Below are 20,578 nucleotides of genomic sequence, written 5' to 3'. Positions count from 1 at the left end.
TTTTGTGGGTTGGTAGGATCTAGCCTGGGTTTCCTGTGTCTTTCTTTTCCCAGCCCCTAATCCAGTTCTCCTTTAAAAAAGGTTTGTGCTTTCTGGCTGATTCATACCGCTCTGCTCTCCACTATTGCCTCCTGGAAGCACAGGCCTGTTATTATAGTAGTGGCTTTCAGACCCCATCTGCAGCTGTTCGGGTCTTGACTTCTTAAATTATAATAATTTTAGTCAAACAGCAGGAGACCTGTGCTCATTTTTTCTCCTCAGAAATTAGCTGCTGAAACACTCTGAAGAGAAATGTTTTAAGAGGGTTACGTGGTTGCAATTGTGGAACTGGTGAACTTGAACCAGCTACTGGAGCTCCTCTTTCTGTTATTACACATAGCTATTATTTATCCCAGACAGAGTGGAGATCAGCTAGACAAAGTGCAGAAAGAGATGTTTTTGTCATGACTTTCTGTATTTGAAATATATTTCAAACAAAATATTTACGGGTTTTTCTTAAAATGTCATGTTAAAGAGTGCTATAGTTGGTATTTCTGAAGTAAGGGAAACGTATTTTTAACCAGCTAGTAAGTCTCAAATTGTATTTGTAGACCTGGAATTAGCATCAAGCAGATGTGTTTTAAATGGGATCTTGTAGAAATTGCCCACTCTGGTGAGCCGTAGAAAAAATATGAAATTCTTGCTGTAATGATTCTGCAGAAGAGGAATCTGACACTGTAAGACCCTGCTTAAGATTGCCTGGGGGAAGTGTCTGTCCCCCTATTCAAAAATTTTCTCCATGTAATTTTCTTGGATAAATGTCTCCTGAGAACCTTTTGAACATTAACCCATGGAAGTCAAATACCCTCTGTGGCCCAGCATTTGGTAAATGATGGTAGGGAAGACTGACTGTGAAGATCTGTGAAAGTCTTGCAGTCCTTTACCAAGCAGTGAAGGTATCGGAGAACTTTACCGGATAACATCAGACATCAGAAGTTGCCTCACTGAAACTTGATTAAAGAGTTGGATGCCATTTGACCATAATTGGGCCTTAAGTATTTGAAAAAGTGGGCTTAACCACTGCACTGGCTTGCCATGCATTCTGTCTGGTATTTGTATGTGTTTCTTTTCCATCAAGTGAAATACAGCAGAAATCTTACATCCTATTGAAAAAGTCCACGTAATGAAGGAGGTACAAGGACATTTGTTTGGACTTGAGTCTTATTTTTTTGAGTATTTCATTTTGTTATTTGTTGGTTTTGATTTTGTTTTTTTTTTTGTTTTGTTTTTATGCTAAGCTATATGGCAGTGTTCTGGGAATTAATCCAGTGGTCGTGGATGGTGGAGTCATTTTGAAGAACTTGGTGGAGAAGATTGTTTCCATGCTTTGATGTGAAAAGCATAAGCTTTAAAGAACTTCCCTTCCAAAAATGTTGTCACTCAGTCCTAAATGAAGGGAAAAATACTGTGGATGTAATGAAAATAGGAAGAAAATATCATTAATTTAGCATTAAGGATTCAACTAGAACAATGCTACCTGTTATAATTCGAACTACTTAAGAGAAAAACGTGGAAAAGAATGCAAAATACAGTCCTGCTGTGATCTCAGGGAAAGCTACTGTCACAGTATTTCCATCCCAGGTATTACTCAGTCATCAGTACTCTGTCTTCTTGTGGTGTTTCAGGCTTTTATCTCATTTTGCACAATTCAGCCGTATCTTGTCCCTTAAACCTCCCTACTAGTTCATATAACTCAGTATGATTCTGCCTGGGGAAAGATTTTAATTAACAAATGGGTAAAGAATAAAGGGAACAAACGGATTTTTAAAAACACTGCTTTGAGACATGCATGTGATTTTGCATTTTGATTTTTTGTTTTATCAGGTAAAATGATATCGTGTTTATTTAACCGGTGTGTATGAATGCTTGTCCTGCAAAACTTCAGGTTCTGTGCCTTCGCTTCTTGCACACCCAGCAATCACGCTGAAGTTGGTGGGCATTGTGGGTGTGCAAGAAGGGGTCAGAGATGAGGTCTTGCTCTGTCTGTCTTCTTAGCCTTTAGCCTGTGGACTCCTAAGCAAAGGCTGTTGTGAATTTTCCAGAAAAAGGTCTTGGGGCATAAATAGGAAACAGGTCCCTTGGGGGATGCATTTTGTAGTGTGACAGCTGTAGGAGAGTTGGGAGCGTAATTGCACATGACATGGTTACAGTGTAATATACTATTTTGGTTATCCTGGTCTCTATTGCTGCATCCTCTTGGAACACTTACACTGGAGCTTATTTCAAGCAACCTCTATGTAGGTCTTTTTGGAAGGACCATACTGAGATATAAAGGACAATGAAGTTGACATTGTGAGGGTTTGAATACCCTTGCAGTGTTGCACTGCTTCAAATCCTACATGAGGCTGGGACAGAGTTCAGCTTTCTGTGCCTAATAAAATAAAATCCTAAAGCTGTCCATGCCCAGGGCAATTAAAACGGCCATTTTCAATGGAAGAATTTTTGGTGTACTAACTCTGAAATTAGTGATCTCGGCTTTTGTTTTGATCTGCAAAACCTGTAAATAAGTGGATCAGCCAAGGCAGGAGACACTGGGGATCCTGATTCATCTGGCTGTTTGAGGTGCCTTGGGTTGTCCTATGTGGCCCTCCAGCTGTAGCTCACACAAGGAATGCATCTCCCAGTAAACCTGTGTCATATCTACTGGTCCTATGTAGATGTTTTAGATAGCCTAGGGTGTCTGAAACGATTCTTGCCATCAGTGGTTAAACAGCTGAGGGACACTCTGGTTTTCTTCTGTTTCTGCCACTCAGTCACTCTGATGGGCTATATTGATTTTTATTTTTTTAAAATTAATTTAATTTTTTCTTTGAGTGGGCTAATACAGGGTCTGTGATACTGGGTGAATCACAGTAAGGGGAATTAAGAACTTTCTGGAGGCTGCAAAATGTTTTTTAAGTTTTCACTTTCAATCAATTATAAATTTGTGGGATTTGTTGTGATTTCTTTCCTCTGCTACCATTTTCCACCAGTTTGAAGCTGGTCTGAAAACAAAACTTAATGCAGAACACTGTAAGTCTGTTCTAACCCAGTGCTATAAATGTGTGTTTGGATTGAGATACAGAAATAAATAACTGTGCATTGCTCAAATACAGAAATAAGAATATTTCCAAGTTTGAATAAATAAATGAAACTTAATGCAGTTTGAGGACAGCCCATGCCAGACTCTGTGTGCCAATGCAGAGTGTTAATCTGTGATTGTGTGCTCATTTTTGAAAGATTCTTTTGCTTTGGAGGAAATCTGTAGCATGCCAAAAGCCAGTGGCTTGTGCCATCACTCCAGGGGTTATTATATGTTGAGCTAGGAATATGCTATACATTCTTAACTAAAATGTGTTTGTTTTTATTAGTGTGTTTTCATTGCCTAGCTTGTTCTACAACATTAAAGGAAAAAAGCTGATAATTCTATCCAGTAGGTCTGGTTTTGACCTTACATATACTGATTCTTACAGTGATTGTAAATCCATTGACTTCAGAAACATTACTCCTGATTATACCAGGGTCGTCTCATAATGAGGGGCCAAGGTATTAAATGGAAATGAACCCCATAAAGCCATCAAGCTCAGACCTACTCTGTCCTCACGTGCTTGATCTGAACAATAAGAACTGGTGATTTATAAATCATGTTGTCTGTTTGCTTCTTCGTCATTTAATTCTTTTTTTCCATTGAATAAATGAAGATGTTCTGACCTTAACTCATCCCTTGTGAATTTGTTTGAAAAAAGCAGGATAGCTGTACCCCTTAAATGTGACTCAAGCTTTTGTTCAGATTTAGTGAGTGTCATCTTACTTTTTTAAAGGAAACACATTTCACTTGACCTCTAGGATCTGGCAGGACTTGCTGCATCCTCTTTTTCATCACTTTATCTTCATGGCTCTTTTTTTTTTTTAATATTTTTCTGCATTTTCAGAAGGAAGACTGGCCAATGCACAAACTAGAGTGTTCTGCCATGTGCGCTTTTGGGCAGAACTGGAATCCCTCAGAGACCGTGAGGCTAACAGCGAGGATCCTTGCCAAACAGGTGAGCAGGAGGCTAGACTTGCGAGGTACATTCCTATTCTGAGTGCCAGGGAAGGCAGGAAAATGAAAATTGACCGACAGTAACTGTCCCTGCAAAGCACATGCATACTAGCTTCCTGTGTATAGACGGGTGTAATACAGAGCTTGAACAGCTGAACAAACTGACCATCGGACCACAGTGTCAGGGCCACTACAGTCCAGCTGGAGACTTCTGGGGGAAGATGGCAAAAGGCTAGTGAGATTTTAAGCTGTGTAGCTGTAATTTACGGCCAAGGTACCGTTGAACAGAGTGTGGAAAAGTTTACTGATAGTTTCACAGGGTGCATAGTGTTTCAGCCTCTGTTCTGGTAGATTGGAGCTCTTGGTTACACGTGTGGGCTAGCACCAAGGCCATGTTGGTGAAGAGGAAGAATGAGACTTGGTACATGTGGTTAAATTCTGAGGAACGCTTCTAGTGTTAATCTGTCTGCAGGCGCTGACGTCTTTATGAAGCAGTTGCTTGTTTTACTATTTTTCAGCTATATCTGCATAGCATTGTGTAATATGTAACTCCCAGTACATTTGTGAGTCAAGAACACCTCTGAGGTATTCAGGTATAAATGTTTATAATTGGTGGAACTAACTGGTGATAAACAGAGATTGAGAGAGAAATCTCAAGACCTTGGTCTTTGCCGAAAAAGAATATTATTAGTAAGGAAATAAGATTGCAATGTCAACCTCCATTTCAGTGTCCCCTAACTATATGGATACTGAGGATAACACAAGTGCTTACAGGGAGGGGATGGGCTTCATGAGTTTCAAGGTTATTATGCTGTGTATCTTTGTAGAGCTCTAAACTCTCTCCACAAAAACAAATCCTCTTTGAAGCATATTTGTGTGATTGAGGTCTGCTTATGTGACAAGGGCAACCTGGATACTGTATGTAGTGAGGATTTTGGTGGCCTGCTGGGAAGGTAGCTGCGTACTTGCTGTGTGTGTGAATGTATGTGTGTGTGACTTAATTAAAGCGTGGTTTAGTGGTGATCCACAAACAAAATCGAATGTTTAATGACAAAAAGTCATTGGAATAAATTTGTGCTTTTATCGCTTACAGGGAGGGGGGAGAACCCTACATGTCATATAAAAGCTAAATATGCAAACCGTAGTCCCTGAACCTCAGCTGCTGGGCCACCTGCAAAGCCATATTTAATGGCCAAGATTACAAAGAAGTGGCCTTAGGCCAACAATGGAGCATTGCTTTTGAACTCTGTCAACAGTCAGTTTATTCACTTTCCTCAAAGCAAAGCCCGTCTCCTGCCTGCTTGCTATTGTTAGCAGCTTTCTGAATGTCTAGAACAAAGCAAATGACATATTTAAAATACTGTTCAGTTTATGTATATAAATTTGATAGGAGTTAATCTTTGGCTGCCTAATTTGGTGTGGAGAGAATATTTCTATGGCTTTACTAAGGGCGGTCAATTTAATTTGTTGCTGTTCATAAACTTCTATAAATTTCATACAGTGTGGATTTGGGTTTGCTTTACAGGTAGGAGTTCCTAACTTATGAATGAGCAGACAAAACTGCTAACTTAAAACATTAAGATATTTTCTTGTTGTTTTTTTCCCCTTATTGCTAGAAAACTCACCCTGAAAGAACACAGTCTGAGAAGCTGCTTGCTGTAAAAGAATTTGAATCACGTAAGTAAAAAAGGCTTGCAGGTAAACAGAGGCAATTATCTATATTCATGATTTGCTTCCCCCTGGCCCCCTCTATCAAAACCTTTCAGAGCATCCCACTCCTGTTGGAGGGAGTAAACAAAGAGAATTGTGGTTCCTCATTTTTTTGAAAGTGCAGTGGTCGTATTTTTTTTTTTTTCTTGGTTGCTTGTGGAGGCTGTCAAACAAGGGTGAAAACCTAGGCAGAATTAATTATGTAGCATACATCCATCTCATGGCTTTTCTGGTACTCTAATGTCTTTTGAGAATTGTAATGTTGTAAAATTAAAATAGCTGGTGTTTGTTACCAGGAGGCATAAAATCAGAGACGGCACAGTTGCTTGATGGTGACAGTGACTAAGGGGCTAATTGCAGAACCCTCTGGACTCTGCTTCAGTATCTGTCACTGCCAGTCAAATCTGACATGTTATATATGATTGTGTTGAAATTCCGTGTCCGAAGTGCTCCAAAATAATCCAAGGAAGGAGATGAGGCAATGGCTTGCTTTTAACTAGAAGGCTACTGTTTACCTCCAGTGAGGCAGAGTTAGAAGTTGAGTAACTAGGGGACCAGTAACCATCCTGGCATAGTTTTCACTGGTCTGTTGTTTCTCTTTCTTGGTGCTTGGGGTAATATACAAGGAGACAATAGGCTTGTATATTCACATTTCTCACTCTGATGGCTTCCAAAACCCTTTATAAAATGCTGAATAAATGCAGTCATTGCTGGGACTTGAGGTAGCAGAGCAACCAAGCACAGCAAGATTAGGGTCTTATTTGCTTCCTGGACAAAAACTCTTGTTACAGCTGTTGGGACAACTGGGGAAATAAGGGGGAAAAATGCCAACATTTGACTTTGCCTAAGGCAAGGATAATTTTTACAGGTAGGTTAGTAGGATTGAGGTTGAGGAGGTTGGGTAGGTGCTGAAGTAATTTCTGTATATTCTTCTGCATTGCAGCTTGTATTCAATAATTTATTAATTTGGGAGCTAAAAGCCTGAAAGGTTTTTATGTTGCAATGTCTCCCTTGTCCTCTAGGAGCCCTTGTTTCGTTTCTGGTTTTCTTAGTAAGAACCTTTTGTTCCTTCTGCCTTGTTAATTCTCCTCATCTCTCAGCACACCTTCGCCATGTTCAGCAGTTGCCTTACTCTGTGCAGCACCCTGCACAGGAGAGGAAAAGGCACCTGGCTTTTACAGTAACAGCTCAAAATTTCTGACTTGTTCTAATTCTCGTGAAATTGTCATATTTCATTTTCTGCAGTATTTTTTGTGACTGTCCTGTTATTCGCTTCTGGTCTTACAAATAATTTCCCCCCTTCTTCCACTGTTGTGCAGCCTTTTCTCTTCCTGCAGGGTTTTCTCTCCGCTATTATTTTGAGTTGGAGAGGGCAAACTGATAATTTGCTGGCTCTCTTAGAGAAGGAATGAGTTGGTGATGCTGCCACTGTGAGAAAGAGGATTAGCAAAAAACTTTCCAACACTCTGCTCTTGAGGAGAGAGAAGGGACCAGGAGTGTATGGTCTACCTAGCTTGCTCTGCATGGACCAGCCAGAAAAAGGTTCAGTGGCCATAGCTTTGGCTAGAACCTGTCATGGGCCTGAGGGTAAATCTCTGAACAAACTATAAGGGAGTACGCTTGGCAGGTGTGCCAGGACGACTCCACTGATGTTTCTGCTGTCTCCTATTATCCTCAGATATCTGCAGCTTAAGCACACCTCTGTTGATGGTCACCCTCCAGCCCATGGAGACATGGACATTCTCAGGTGGCTCATAAGGTCATGTTAGACAGCTGAGGATAGCTACCCACAGTTGATAGACTTCTCGAGGGCCAGGGCTGGCTGGTCTGTTTGCCAGGGTTAACAAATGCATTTTAAACGCTGTAACCCTTCTCCCAAGTAAGGGAAATTTGTGTCCAATTACCTGCTAACGTAAAGATGTTAGAAAATGCTTTTTAATCCTGCATGTTCTTGTAGCGCACGTGTGGCTTTGTCTGAAGCAGCATTACATTTATGGAAGAACAGACACTTCTTGCAGTACTTCCAAGTAGGTGTTCCTTGAGGGGTTTCTGTTTAAGTCCGGGCCTGTTCTAACCTAAGTCTAGCTGCAGTTCACGGGGGAGTGTTCCTGTTACTGAAATGGAATGTATTCTTTGTCCACAGACCTTGACAAACTAGACAATGAAAAGAGAGAGCTGATTCAGAACGACATTGCTGCTCTTCATCACTTTTACTCAAAGCACTTGGAGTACCCTGACAATGCTGCCCTTGTAGTTCTCTTTGCACAAGTAAGTTGGCTAGAACATAGCCTGCTTAGGTGGATAGTGCTGTAGGATTTTAGCCTTTGTGAAAGGGAAAAAATGTTAACGGCAATAGAAATGGTAGCTCTTTGCTTATCTTCAGGAGAGCTGAGTGTGCTTGATGGAGAAGATCCACTTCCTTGAGCAGAACTGGCTGGACATGCCCCATTTCAGTGATGACGGGAGAGACTTTTGTCTGCAAACTTTTAATTAGGTGCTTCTCAAACACTCAGAAAAAGGGGAAACAGCCTGTATTAGACCCTGTCAAAGTTAGACTCCTTGTGGGCCAAGTGTAGTGCAGCTGTTGTTGGACTTGTGTGGAAGGCTGCTGGTCTGAGACCCTGCAGAGGCAAAATCCTTCATTCAGGCTTCAAACTTGTGGAAATACTTGCTGGTCAGGTCATCATTGTGATTGACCTTCACAGGGAGTAAACTTCAGAGAAGCAGAAAGAGCAGTCTGAAACTTTTATCTGGCGTGTGGCTTTTAAATGCAGTCAGGTAGTTTGGTCATCTGGAGAGATGAAGGAAAGGCAGGATGTCTTGTTAGATAACTTCTGAAATGTGTCGCCTCTTTTTTCTCACCTGCTTTTCATACGCATCTAAATTGAATGTATTGTAGTGGATGGAATAACACACCAGTGGAATACTGAAAGATCCATTTTCTTCTTTTTCCTCCTGTACTTCAAAATAAGTTGGTTTAAGCTTAAACATCTGAGTTAAAAGTTTAATTTGAGATGGGGACAAATGTTGACTGCTGTGATGAAAGCAAAGATGGCATTACCCTGGTTGGTAGAGCTGGGCATCTACCAGCAAGGAGACACAGTTACTGTTACCTTAATACAGAGGTACTGTTATTTTGTAGGGGAATGATTCTTTGGCATGTTTAACATCTGCTCATCATCCATTCTGTTGTTCCTAACTATACATTTCCCTTCAATGAAAAGTTTTTTCTGTTTTGAAGACTTTACAATTTATATTTGTCAGAGATACTTTAAAGATATCAGTACATCCAGTTTCTTGTGGTGTTTCTGAATATTTTTCTTAGAATGTAGCCAGAATCCCCAAAGGTTACATTATTTTGGGGTGTAATGACATTCCCTTTGTGTTCTATCCTGGACCAGCTCCACCAGTACTTTAACTGACTTCTGTGGACTGCTGACTCCCAGCTCTGCTGTTCCATCCGATCTTCTCTGTAGATGTCTATTGTCACCTTTAGGTGTCACCTTAATCTCTTACTGATCATCTGACAACTATCTGCCACTGTGGACATTGCAGTTCTTCAAACTAAAATCTCCGAAGCTCATCTGGATCATCATTTGTCTGACGTTGCTTATTACTCAACACAGCTAAGGTGTAATTGGTCCTTTTGAGTGGAGCAAAGATTTTTGTCCAAACCATTCTTGCCTTTCACCACTCTCTTCCCCAGCTGTTGGCATCATTCTACTCTCACTTGTCCCTGTGGAACATAGCTTTCAAGTCTGGACCTCTACCTCCTAAGTCTCACCTTGTCATACTCTTCAAACAGTATCTTTTGCCTCGAGTTCCTCTCGAGTTCCTTGCTTTCCTTGAAGATCTTTCATAATTTTGTGTCCCCCTTCGCACGACGCCGAGCTCTAGTTTTCTTGCTTTTGTCTCTTTACTCCTTCCATGTTGCCTTTTTTAGTCATGCATTCATCTGGTGAAACCAGTGGTATCTCATCCCTTCCGATTCTTCCTCTTGTGTCATTTCTGGTATGATGCATTCAAGAAGTGGGTTGTCTCTGGCTTAGTGGAGAGGAGTTGATGATAACTCGCTGCATATTTTTAAATATTTCCCTGTGATTCAGAACCATCAAGCTGTTCTTCATGTCAGCCTTTGTAGCCTTATGTTCTTACTTGCTGTTGATATAATCTTTCCCTTCTATTGTTTTTGTATTCAGCAATTACATTTTGGTTTTGATTCAGGTATGCTCATACATTGGCTAGTGCAGTAGCATGCTCATCTTGAGAGGCAGGGAGCCTTTGGATGCTACCTTGCTAAAAATAGCAGGATAAAGATCGAGCAAAGATAGAAGGATACCAGTGAGTGAATCAGAGAAACGGGACACTTTCCTTAATCATGAACTCATCCTGAACAGTTCATTCCCGAGGAGTGGCTTTGGGAGGTATTTGTATATTTCTAAAATCCAGTCTGAGCTGTGTTCCAACTTGTGGGGCATATCATTGTTGGTAGCATTTGTTGTCAACTCTTACCCTTCCAGAACAAATACTTACACTGTACTTGGTTGACTGTTCCTGTGCCCATTGTAGCTTCAGCTGGACTTGGCCACGTGACAGTACTTGTTTTAGTGCTTTTCTGGTACTTCTGTCAACATTTTGATGACTGTAGGGAGTTGTTGGTGTTGGGTTCTCTTTTTGTTGGCATGTATGCGACTCGCAGTGAAAGTGGAATAAAGTACTTGATTGAGGTGTGTTTTGGTCACTTAAAGTCACATAAGCCACATGAAACAAAGCTGAAATTCCTGGAAGATTCCCTTATTAGTGAGAATGAAAAAAGGAGAAGGTTTTAAAACCTGCTTGAATCTATTATATAAGAAAGATTTGTGAACAAGCTCTTTTGATCCTATGTCTGTTTAAATTGGGACTAGACTTCCTGTCATACTCTGTCCTTTTTCTGTCCCCTCCTATTCTTAGTCATTATTAGGTTCGAGTCTTTCTCACTGCCTTTGTTCTTTATATGTGCTTTAGTGTAGCTGATATGTGCAGCCCTTGATGACAGATGCCATTGTGGCAAGTCTCTGTAACATATGCTTCGTTAAAGCTCGGTACTGCCCCAGCCCGGCTGAGTCCACTGCTGTTCATCCCTACATTGCTCCTTGCATGTGTAGATCTGCTTCAGCCCTTTACTTGTCATGGCCAAATGAAGTCTCCCTGCCCTGTCAGCGTCAGGCTTTGTTTCACGCTTGCAACGTTCTTGCTTTGTCTGACACTTTTTTTGCACTCTTTTCAAGCCCTGTTTCTCTTGGTTGGCCCTCCAAGGAGCAGTCCCTTAGATGTTGTGTCCTGAGCAGGTGTGTTGGACTGTCAGTTCTTTAGTGTCCTGCACATTCCTTTGGATAGGGACTTTGTCCTCGCTTCACTTTTTGCCATTTCGTGTAGCTCCCTGTGAGTACTGGTGAGGTGGAAAGCAAATTGTAAGCAAATTAATGCAATTAACTTTGAAGTATGAGAATGTGACATGTCAGTGTGGAGTACTTAGCTGACCAGAAGCTGAGGTAGTCTCTTTTTCTTTTTCCTTAGGTTAACTGTAATGGCTTCACAATTGAAGACGAAGAACTCTCTCATTTGGGATCAGCCATATTTCCTGAGTAGGTTTATTTTAATATTTTTTAAAATAAAATTAATTTATTTAAAACCAAACAAAGGTTCTTGCACGTATATGGAAGTCGATCTCTACTGAAAGAAATTTAATTAAATACTTCGTTTGTCTTGTTTTAAATATCTTTAAGTAGCTAAGCAAATGTGGCCAATGATTTGCAGCAGGTTTCTTTTTTTTAAAAAAAAATCAGGTAATTGTGGTAAAATTGCACTTGTAATTTGTTTTGAAGCTTAGATTGTGAACTATATGTTGGTAGGAAACAATTACTTACTTAGCTAGCAGATTCTGGACAGGGACATCATGCAATGATCAAAGTGAAATGAAAAAGATTGCGGGTGACTTGCTCTATTCACAACTTTCTGTTTTGGCTGGGTATAATCCTTCACCTGGTGTTCTCTGAACAACATCCCTTCTACCTTTGTTCTTCGGCAAACAGTAAATCCCTTTCATAACTTCTTTCAGCCTCTTCAGATGTTTTAAAAACTCTGATGCTTTATGTTGCTATGACAGTGAAAAAAAATATGTACAAGCTTCTTAGCTTTGCAAATAAACTGCAGATGTAAAGTGCTAACTGCAGTTTGTGGACAGGGGAGCACAGCTCTCTTTAAGGCTGAGGAACATTTATTCTATTTAAGTCTGTCCTTCCCACTTAATGTTGTAGCGAAGGAGGATATTTTCTGCCCCTGTTCTTTGCAAACCTTGTACTGAAAGTATTATCACTGTCTGCTTAGGTTGACTTCCTTGTGAGGCATAGATTTCTAGTAGCTTATCTGCGTCAAAGTAATCTGAAACTTACAGATGCCCAGTTAAAGCAGGACCCGATTTTGCTAAGTGCTGCATCCAGACAATAGCAGATAGTCCTTGCTTCACAGATTCTCCTTCTTCAGGCAGGTCTGTCTGAAGTCCATATCCCTGGCATACAAATTGGAAATTAAGGCCTTGAAATGCCCAGGATCAGAGTCATGGTGGGAAGAGGAGAGTATTAAATCAGGATGTTCTGGAAACATGTCCAACACCATCCTTTGTTTGTAAATGCTCAGCATGCAAGAGTCAGATCTTTCCTACTTAACAGTTATGCCTGTCAGCTAAAAGACTGAAGAGACAATTATTATTTTGCTAGATTAGAAGAGAAAGAATTAAAATTATACATATATCTGTTTATCTCAAATAAGCAGCAAATTGCACTTTCTTGAAGCTTGGTAGTAAGGGGGGGATACTTTTCTCTAGCAGTCCCAAGTTTTTATGTAGGTCTTGTCCCATTACAACAGAGATCTCTTCCCTCCCACTTCAAACGTGGAAGCTGTTTACATTTGCGCAGAAGCAAGCTAAAATTTTAACACCCGTCTTAAGTTGGAATGCAAGAGAACTTTTGTTTTCCTGTATTTGCTTGTTTCCTTTAGGTTAAATGTGTTTTTCTTTCTCCTCTAAGGAAAATAGTCTGTCTATCATAGGTGCCTAAATAGGATGTTGATAGTTAAGCTATGCGAACACCACTTTCAGCTGTCCGTAGCACTATAAGAATGGGAAAATAACTTGCCTAGTCCTGCAATAATAGGATTTAAAAATTGTAATGATTCATTAGCTTAGCCATTCTCCATATCATTAGAATAAATAACACTACAACAGATTTTCCCAAGGTTACCTTCATGTTAAGCCTCAGAATAAAAACAGCTTACAGAAAGAGACTGACTCAATCTTTCAGACTTACTTGTTTTATGAAGTGGTGCTTAACTTTTTGCCTGTTGTTTTGGTGGTGTGGGGGAAAAGGTTTACTTTTCTATTTTTACAGTGTTGCATTGATGAACCATAGCTGTTGCCCAAATGTGATTGTAACTTATAAGGGGACCTTGGCTGAAGTCAGAGCTGTTAAAGAGATTGAGCCCGGAGAAGAGGTAAATGCACTGTGTTTGAATGTACTCGGTATGCAGGCATGCTAAAAGTAGGATCCATTCTACTTTTCAGGACTCATTTCAGTTAGATGATAATTTAATGATAGGGAGGAAGGATCTCTTGTTTCTCAGAGAAGTGTAAGATGTTGCTTTGGAAAAGTTGGGGTGGCTCTGGAGAACTGAAGTGATTCTCAGGGGCAGTATCCCATTTTGTGCTAAAACAAGGGATGGGCACCTGCAGCAGTCACTGTGTATCTGCTAGCCTCAGTCTTCAGTTTACCCGTCTGTAAAATGAGACTGAGTTTACTGATGTTTGGCTGGTGCTTTGAAATTCCAAGATCAAAGCAAATTATTACTGCTATAATAGTTCCCAGTATAATAGTAATGTATTGAAATTGAAGCCAGAATAAACAAGGTAAATGGGTACAGATAAGTCCTCTGACTTCTGTTTGGACAGAGCATCCACAAAACATAGGACTCGGTCATATCACCTCAGCAGCGTTTGCTAGGAAGTCACAGAAGAACAAGAGTGTGTTTTTAGGTGGGGTGAAGCTGAACAGTGATAGATAAAATTCTGTGAAATTGAATAAGGCTCTGGGTTTACCTGGAAACTTTCTCAATCAAACAATGAACTTGGCAGGGAGTCTGCAGCAGCAGAGCTGCTTTTTGCTTTTAAAAAAAAAAAAAAAAAAGTTAAGCAGAGTTGAGGATGTTCAAATATCTGCAGGGGATGAAGATACAGAACATGCTCTCTGGGGATGGAGTTTGCATAGAGTTACAGTGGCTCATTTATTAATGTTAATTTAGCGGGTAAGGTTAATGCTGACTAAAATACGTTTTGATTTTGATAAGTCCTACCGCTTTGTGAAGTATGTGATACCGTTTTGAAGAAGGGGAGAGAGGTTATTTTTATGGATTGCAGCTGTTCACCATTGTGAACAAAGCAAGTTTAGTTGCTGGAGCCAAAGGTGAATGACTCAGGTGAGCAACTTCTTTTTATGCCATTTACTAACGATGATTTGTCTGTGATGTTGGCAGTCACTGCAAATGCATTGTGGTAATGGACAAGGACTGATCCTGGGTTTGGAATTTTACTGTGGAATCCCGGACATTTTCAGCATTTCTGGGGAGGGCTTACTGTGAGAGGTAGAGATGTGGAGTATTTACCTTACTTGACATCTTCTTTTGATTGAGTTGTGCCTTAGAACCTGCATCAGTTCTCCGGGACCTCATGGCTTTTGCGCATTTGCTTTTCTGACACTGAGAATTTTATAAATGTGAGCTTGTGGTTTTGCTTGGACTTTGTGCGGTCTTATGGCCTGTGTCTCCATCTTCAGGTTCAGTGTAGTCATTGCATCACAACATTTTTAAAGTTTTCGCTGTAAAGGTGGTTCTTGCGTTTCGCATGCTTTGAAAATGGGGAAGGGAGGAGAGGAGTGTGAGGGGAAAATGTGAGATCACACAGAGTAAGAAGAACATGTACTGTATGAAATTACATGTACATTTTACTTTAAAGAAGAAAGAAACCTTAAGCATAAAGACTGAGCAAAACATTTCAAATAACTATAAATGAGGAAATGGAACTAAAGCTGTTCCTTGGTCTGCAAAATGATCAACTTCACTGTGCATGTGACATGTTTCTTGGGGGAGATCTCATTTTAAAAACAGAGCATTAAAGCTAGTTGCAGGGGTTCTTTTCTAAAGACCATTGAAGTAGAGGAAAACTTAAGAATAGTGTATGTGAAGGGCCTTTAAAAAGTTCAAAAGCAGGTTTTTTTTGCTTTAAAATATTGCTGCTGAAGTAAATCTGTTATTCATTCCCCTAGAACTGGAGCACTGGGCCTCTCTTCTTTTCAGAGATCTAAAGGTCTTGTCCTAAGTTTCTAAAGCTGCTAGTGACTGCTGTTGCCCCAATTTTTGTAGGTTTTCAGAAAGAAAAATTTGAGATTCCAGCCTCCGAAAAAAACAGGCCGCTGTAATTTATCCTAAGCTGGATACCTGAAATCATTATTTTACTTCTAAAAAGTAGGCATCTCTTTGTAGTCTGACAGGAGCCTGAGATTTATGCTGTGATAGTTTCCTTATCCACACCTGAATCTTGCTGTCCTGGGTTTAAGCCAGGGTAATATTTGAAGGGAAATTCCATAATGAATAGGAAAGGAAACACTTCTCTGTCAGATCGCATTCACAAATGGCAACTTGTGATGCTGCCGAGAGGCTTGGAATGTGAGGGAACAGGCAGGTGATGTGGCTGCAGGGATCCACAAGTTGTTTGAATATGTAGTCGTCGTACTACATATACCAGAACTAGTGGTGATAAATATGTATAGTTACACTGCTTTTCACTGACTGGGGTGTTTTTACCATATAGGTTTTTACCAGCTATATTGACCTGTTGTATCCCACAGAAGACAGAAATGACCGGTTAAGAGACTCGTATTTCTTTAATTGTGATTGCAGGGAATGCATTACAAAAGAAAAGGTAATAAAATTGGTGTGAAATATGCTTCTGACTGTCATCTACTCAAGTCCTTAGATGTAGCATTCTATCTGGTATAATTACATTTTGGAAAGTAGAGTAATAGGGGTGGTGGTTTTGTTTTTCTGTCTAGAAGACTTTCTGATACTCATTCTTTCCATTGTAATCATGACACATCAGGAAATTTCCTGGTGGAGGCCTATTTAAAGTTAAGCTACAAAGCAAAGATGAAAACTTTGTTAAAAGTAGATAATTATACTGTGTCTCCACTACCTGGCCAAAAGAATTTAGCTCAGAACTCAGTTTTTTTAGTAACTGTATGTTTTCTACCAACTCCCAGCGAGTGAATCTTGCTTGGGGCATTTCTGGGGCAGAGTACCCAAACCTGACAGATACTGGAACAACGGTGCCTGTGCAACCATTTGGACCTCCTTCACTGGAGGTCCTAGGAGAATTGAGCTTTGTGTGGCTCATCTGTCATTCCAGCCGCGATCAGTCTGGCTGGCATAATCTGGTCCTTAAGTTCCAGATCATTTTTCCCCCCATTTTCACAAAGGTGTCCTTTTAAGAGCTGCTTTCCAAACTGACCGGACAATCATCTCCTTCCTCTTAAAGGTGTCATCTTTTGCAAATTTTTTTTCCAAATAGTACCAAATATTCTTGTTGGAGGCCATTCTGTTGATACCGTAGTTGTGTTTTTCCCCACAGTTACCTTGATAATATTGCCACTGAGTTTAACGAAGCCAGGATTTCATCTGTGATTTCCAACAACGTGCTACTATTGGAATCACCTGTCACTCAGCCTCCTTCAGCTCTGGAAAGAGTCCCCTATACCCCTTTCAGCTGGCAGATGAAATAATAAAGGCAAAAGAAATCTAGCAACAATGTGAGGCTTACACAGCACAAGATTGTCTCCAGATTGCGGCTGACTCTTGATGAAGTAGTAAGTTAGACAGAAAGATAAGAGTAAGTGGAGCTGTCCAGCAGAAATAACAAAATACGTGGGACTGTGCTTTTGTCTGTAGATTCGAAGGATCCTTTTCCGTATTTAATACCGTCTCATTTTCCACTGAGCTAGCGCTTGGTGGTAGGCCTAAGGTATTTGGGCTTTTCTAGCCTTTGAAACGAAATTTGTTTTAATCCCTAATCTCTCGGAAGCAGTGACATTTCCTATGTAAAACTGCATTCATCACAAAATCGAAAAGCTCTTGGATCTTTCAAAAGAAAGGGACTTCATGGAAGTAGAGAATGGCAGATGAACTGGAAGGCAGAGAGGATTCTAGGATTCCCAGCCAAGGCTTTAGAGAAAAATTGCAGGTGCGCATTTCTACCTTTGTTTTTGCATTCTTTGAAGAGCTTAAGTTCCCATCTGTGTCTTTTTATTAGAGTAATTTTGTGTAGCAGGTGTACCTTTATTTGTAGGGCTTGGAACCTGCATTTATAATGTCCATTGTGTTTCCTTCAGGATAAAGAGAAACTGGAAATCCGCAAGCTGAATGATCCTCCATCAGCAGAGACAGTACGGGACATGATCAAATACGCCAGGAACGTGATTGAGGAATTCAGGCGAGCCAAACACTACAAATATATCCTTTGTGTCACCCTAAAATCTTGACCTAAAAATCTTACCTGCTGGATTGCTTGAGAATTACGTGCAGGAGAAATACTATGACCATTAGAAGTTAAACATACGTCTGTCCTCTTTGTGGTTGAAGAGTTGTCCGTGGAGACAAGGGGCAGTTTCACCTTGCTGGTGTTGTGGGATTGTGAGACCCTGTGTTTGTTCCTTCCTGTGTGGTTCTCAGTTTCTAAGAGTGCAGCATATGGCTGTCTCTGCACAGCAAGCCAGAGACTGGAGTGAGCATAGGTGTGTGCATGTGTGAGTCTACTGTAATATTGCCCAGTTTTGAGGGACTGCGTGTGAGGCTGCAGCTATCGCTGATGGTCACAAGCCTACCTGTTGTAACAGTGGTGCGATGTGGACACAAATGCAAGATTGATTGGGCCAGAAGCAGACTGAGCTATCTCATGCCTGATTCAGTACCCACTGCGTGGGGAACTGCACTCCCCCTTCTTCTGACACATTGCTGGTGTGGTGATGATTCAGGAAAGCTGCTTTTTTTGTTTCTTTTTAAATCTGAAAACTAGTTTTGTAGAATATCTGAGTAGGAGGGGGAATAATCTCATGAGCAGAATATCTCCGAGTGTAGAATACCTCTCAGAGTAGCTCTGGGGTTGTAGCGTAGATGCTTTGATGCCATTTGGGAGAAAAGAGGACTTCTCAGAACCATTCTGAACAAGTTTAAGTCAATTCTTCTTTGGCATTACCAGGTAGTTGTCTAATTACAGACCCATTTATTTATTGGGTTCCTTGACTTCTTCATACCTCCTAGTGAATTACTGGAGATCTGTGAACTCAGCCTGGACAAGATGGGTGCAGTCTTTGAAGACAGTAATGTTTATATGTTACATATGATGTACCAGGCCATGGGTGTCTGTCTCTACGTGCAGGACTGGGAAGGTGCACTACGTTATGGGCAAAAAATTATCAGACCGTACAGGTAAATAAGAGACTTCAATTTTTTTAGTGCTCTAATTCAGTAATCTGAATAATTAAGACATGTTTGGGCAGAGATCACCTCTCTCAGTACATATTGAATAAACACACTACCCATGACATCACTACTCAAAAAGGAATGTTTAAATGCTGGGACAGATCTTGTTGCTGTCAAAGTGTGGTCTGCAATATATAGCAGAAGGTGACTGAAATCTTTGCGTTGAGTTCTCAAAATAAGTTTGTACCACCTTGGGTACTGTGCTAGTTTTGCTTAGCTAGATAAATACTGTGGTTATTTTTAATATCCTAATACTTTACTAAAGCAGAGCTTCGAATTGTATCTGCAGTGAATATTTTGTATAACGTAATGGAGGCAAATCCCGCTGTTGCTGTCAGCCTCCTGCCCTCTCCCAGTCCTTTCTCTCCCCAGTAGCACAGCGCTCACGGTTGCCGGAGAGCAGAGCTGTGTCCCAGGGCCGGGGCTGAGCAGCAGAGGGAGCTGGAGCTGAGCTCAGCTCTTGCGCTCGGAGGCTGTGGGTGCCCTGATGTCCCAGATCTCCACTGCCCTAGAGCTGGAGGCGTGGGAGAATGTGCCACCTGAAGCCCTGTGTGGGGCAAAGGCAGCAGGCAGCCTCTGCAGGAAAAAATGAGCACTCTGTCCGATACATTTTTCTGTGTTTTTACAGTAGTGATCTCCGTCATTAGAGCCAGCCAGTTACACACTGTATCTGATCCTGCCACGAATCTCTCAAGCAGATTCTCATCTTGAGACGTGACTTTCTTGCCAGCTGGGGGGAGTGCAAGTGAACCTCTCCCTTTGGAGCAGATGCCAACATAAAGTCACAGATCACTTGGCAGAGAGCAGCGATACAAAGAAGGAGCCAACATTCCCCCCCTGGGGGCTCAGTACTATTTATCTTCCCTGGGACTTGCCCAGCTCCTCTGGCTCCGAGCCTGGCATTCCAGGTCAGCTCTGCTGAACCGGACTCCGCTAGCTCAGTGTGTGCGAGTACAGAATGGCATGTGCGCTGAACGCGCTGCTGAGGGCCCCTCGCTTTCCATTAAAGACCGGCTATTGTGGAACAGGCAGAGTTACTTCTGTGGGTGTAGGGTGGCTCCAAAAAACTCATAACAATGCAGTCTCTTTCTGTAGCTGGCTAGATTAAAACTAGTGGCAGAAAGTCATTGCCATCTGACAGCTGTTCAGAGGCATATGGTAGTTTCAGTTCAATTCCCAATTGACAGGCGTCCCCATCCCAGACACAGTTGGCACTGACTCCTGGCAGTCATGGCAGAGGAGGGGAGCGCTGAATGGGCAGGGGCAACGAGAGGCAGCTTCTTGCCCCCAGAGAGGGGGCTGGGGGCTGGGAAAATGCTATGAAACTGCCAGGTTTGATAAAGCTGAATTTCTTTCTCTTGCAGTAAACATTATCCCTCCTACTCGCTGAATGTTGCCTCCATGTGGCTGAAATTAGGAAGACTGTATATGGCGCTGGAGAACAGACCGGCTGGAGTTAAAGCCCTGAAGAGGGTATTTATTTCTGGGTTTCTTCATTAATAATACCAGTTCAGGCATGGGATCGTTGAAGCACTACGTGCTTCTCTGTCAGTAAGCCTGGCTTGGTAGGAAATGCACCATGTGTTAATATGTTCGGTTACTGGATTTTTGGCTCAGTTTTGATTTTTTCCAAAGATGCAGTATAGGTCTGTTCTCGCATACAAGGGGTCTTACCTTTTCGCAGTGGACTTCTGTTGCAGCAGCTGGACTGAGCATTATGCTTTACCATTTGCTATATGTTCTGCACCCAGCTAGAGCTGCGCTAGTGTAAATAAAGCAGAACTCTAGCTACTCCTCACTTGCTAGGTAAGGACAGAAAAAAATGCTTGGCTCCCATAAAAGGCACACAGTGTTTCATTGAAGTCTGTGATTTCTATATCCAAGTTAAACTAGGCATGCTTTTGGTGGTTATTTGTTCTGGAACCAGTTGATTTTTAAATAGCTGAAGGGAATTCAGTGCATCTGGTAATGCTGAAATTGGCAAATACAGCATTTAGTGTTACATTTTTCTTCACCCCTTTTTATTAGTTTGTTCCTTATTCTTTAGGTTTTTATTCTTACATTTTTTTATTAGTCTGTACCCTGTTTCATGACTTTCTTCCCCTACTGTTGTTGGACAGAAGTTTATTTTAGTTTCTTAAGTATCAGTGACTATTGTAGCATACAATGACTTGGTGTGGAATCTCA

General features: G+C 41.1%; 1 protein-coding gene across 1 annotated transcript in view; it reads left to right on the top strand.

Moving 5' to 3' along the window:
- SMYD2 (SET and MYND domain containing 2) overlaps nt 1–20,578 on the top strand; it is a 29,340-nt gene that overhangs the window by 6,990 nt on the left and 1,772 nt on the right. The window contains exons 3-11 of the mRNA XM_082481328.1: nt 3,951–4,061; nt 5,677–5,737; nt 7,914–8,038; nt 11,330–11,397; nt 13,198–13,300; nt 15,669–15,779; nt 17,242–17,362; nt 18,163–18,337; nt 19,756–19,864. Of these exons, the coding sequence (XP_082337454.1) occupies nt 3,951–4,061; nt 5,677–5,737; nt 7,914–8,038; nt 11,330–11,397; nt 13,198–13,300; nt 15,669–15,779; nt 17,242–17,362; nt 18,163–18,337; nt 19,756–19,864 (984 nt within the window). The remainder of the gene's footprint in view (nt 1–3,950; nt 4,062–5,676; nt 5,738–7,913; nt 8,039–11,329; nt 11,398–13,197; nt 13,301–15,668; nt 15,780–17,241; nt 17,363–18,162; nt 18,338–19,755; nt 19,865–20,578) is intronic.

The sequence above is a fragment of the Vanellus vanellus genome (genome assembly GCF_965231255.1).
Source record: "Vanellus vanellus genome assembly, chromosome: 3".
Taxonomy (NCBI): domain Eukaryota; kingdom Metazoa; phylum Chordata; class Aves; order Charadriiformes; family Charadriidae; genus Vanellus; species Vanellus vanellus.
Note: the sequence above shows the minus strand (reverse complement) of the source record. Positions and strands in the feature narration are given on the sequence as shown.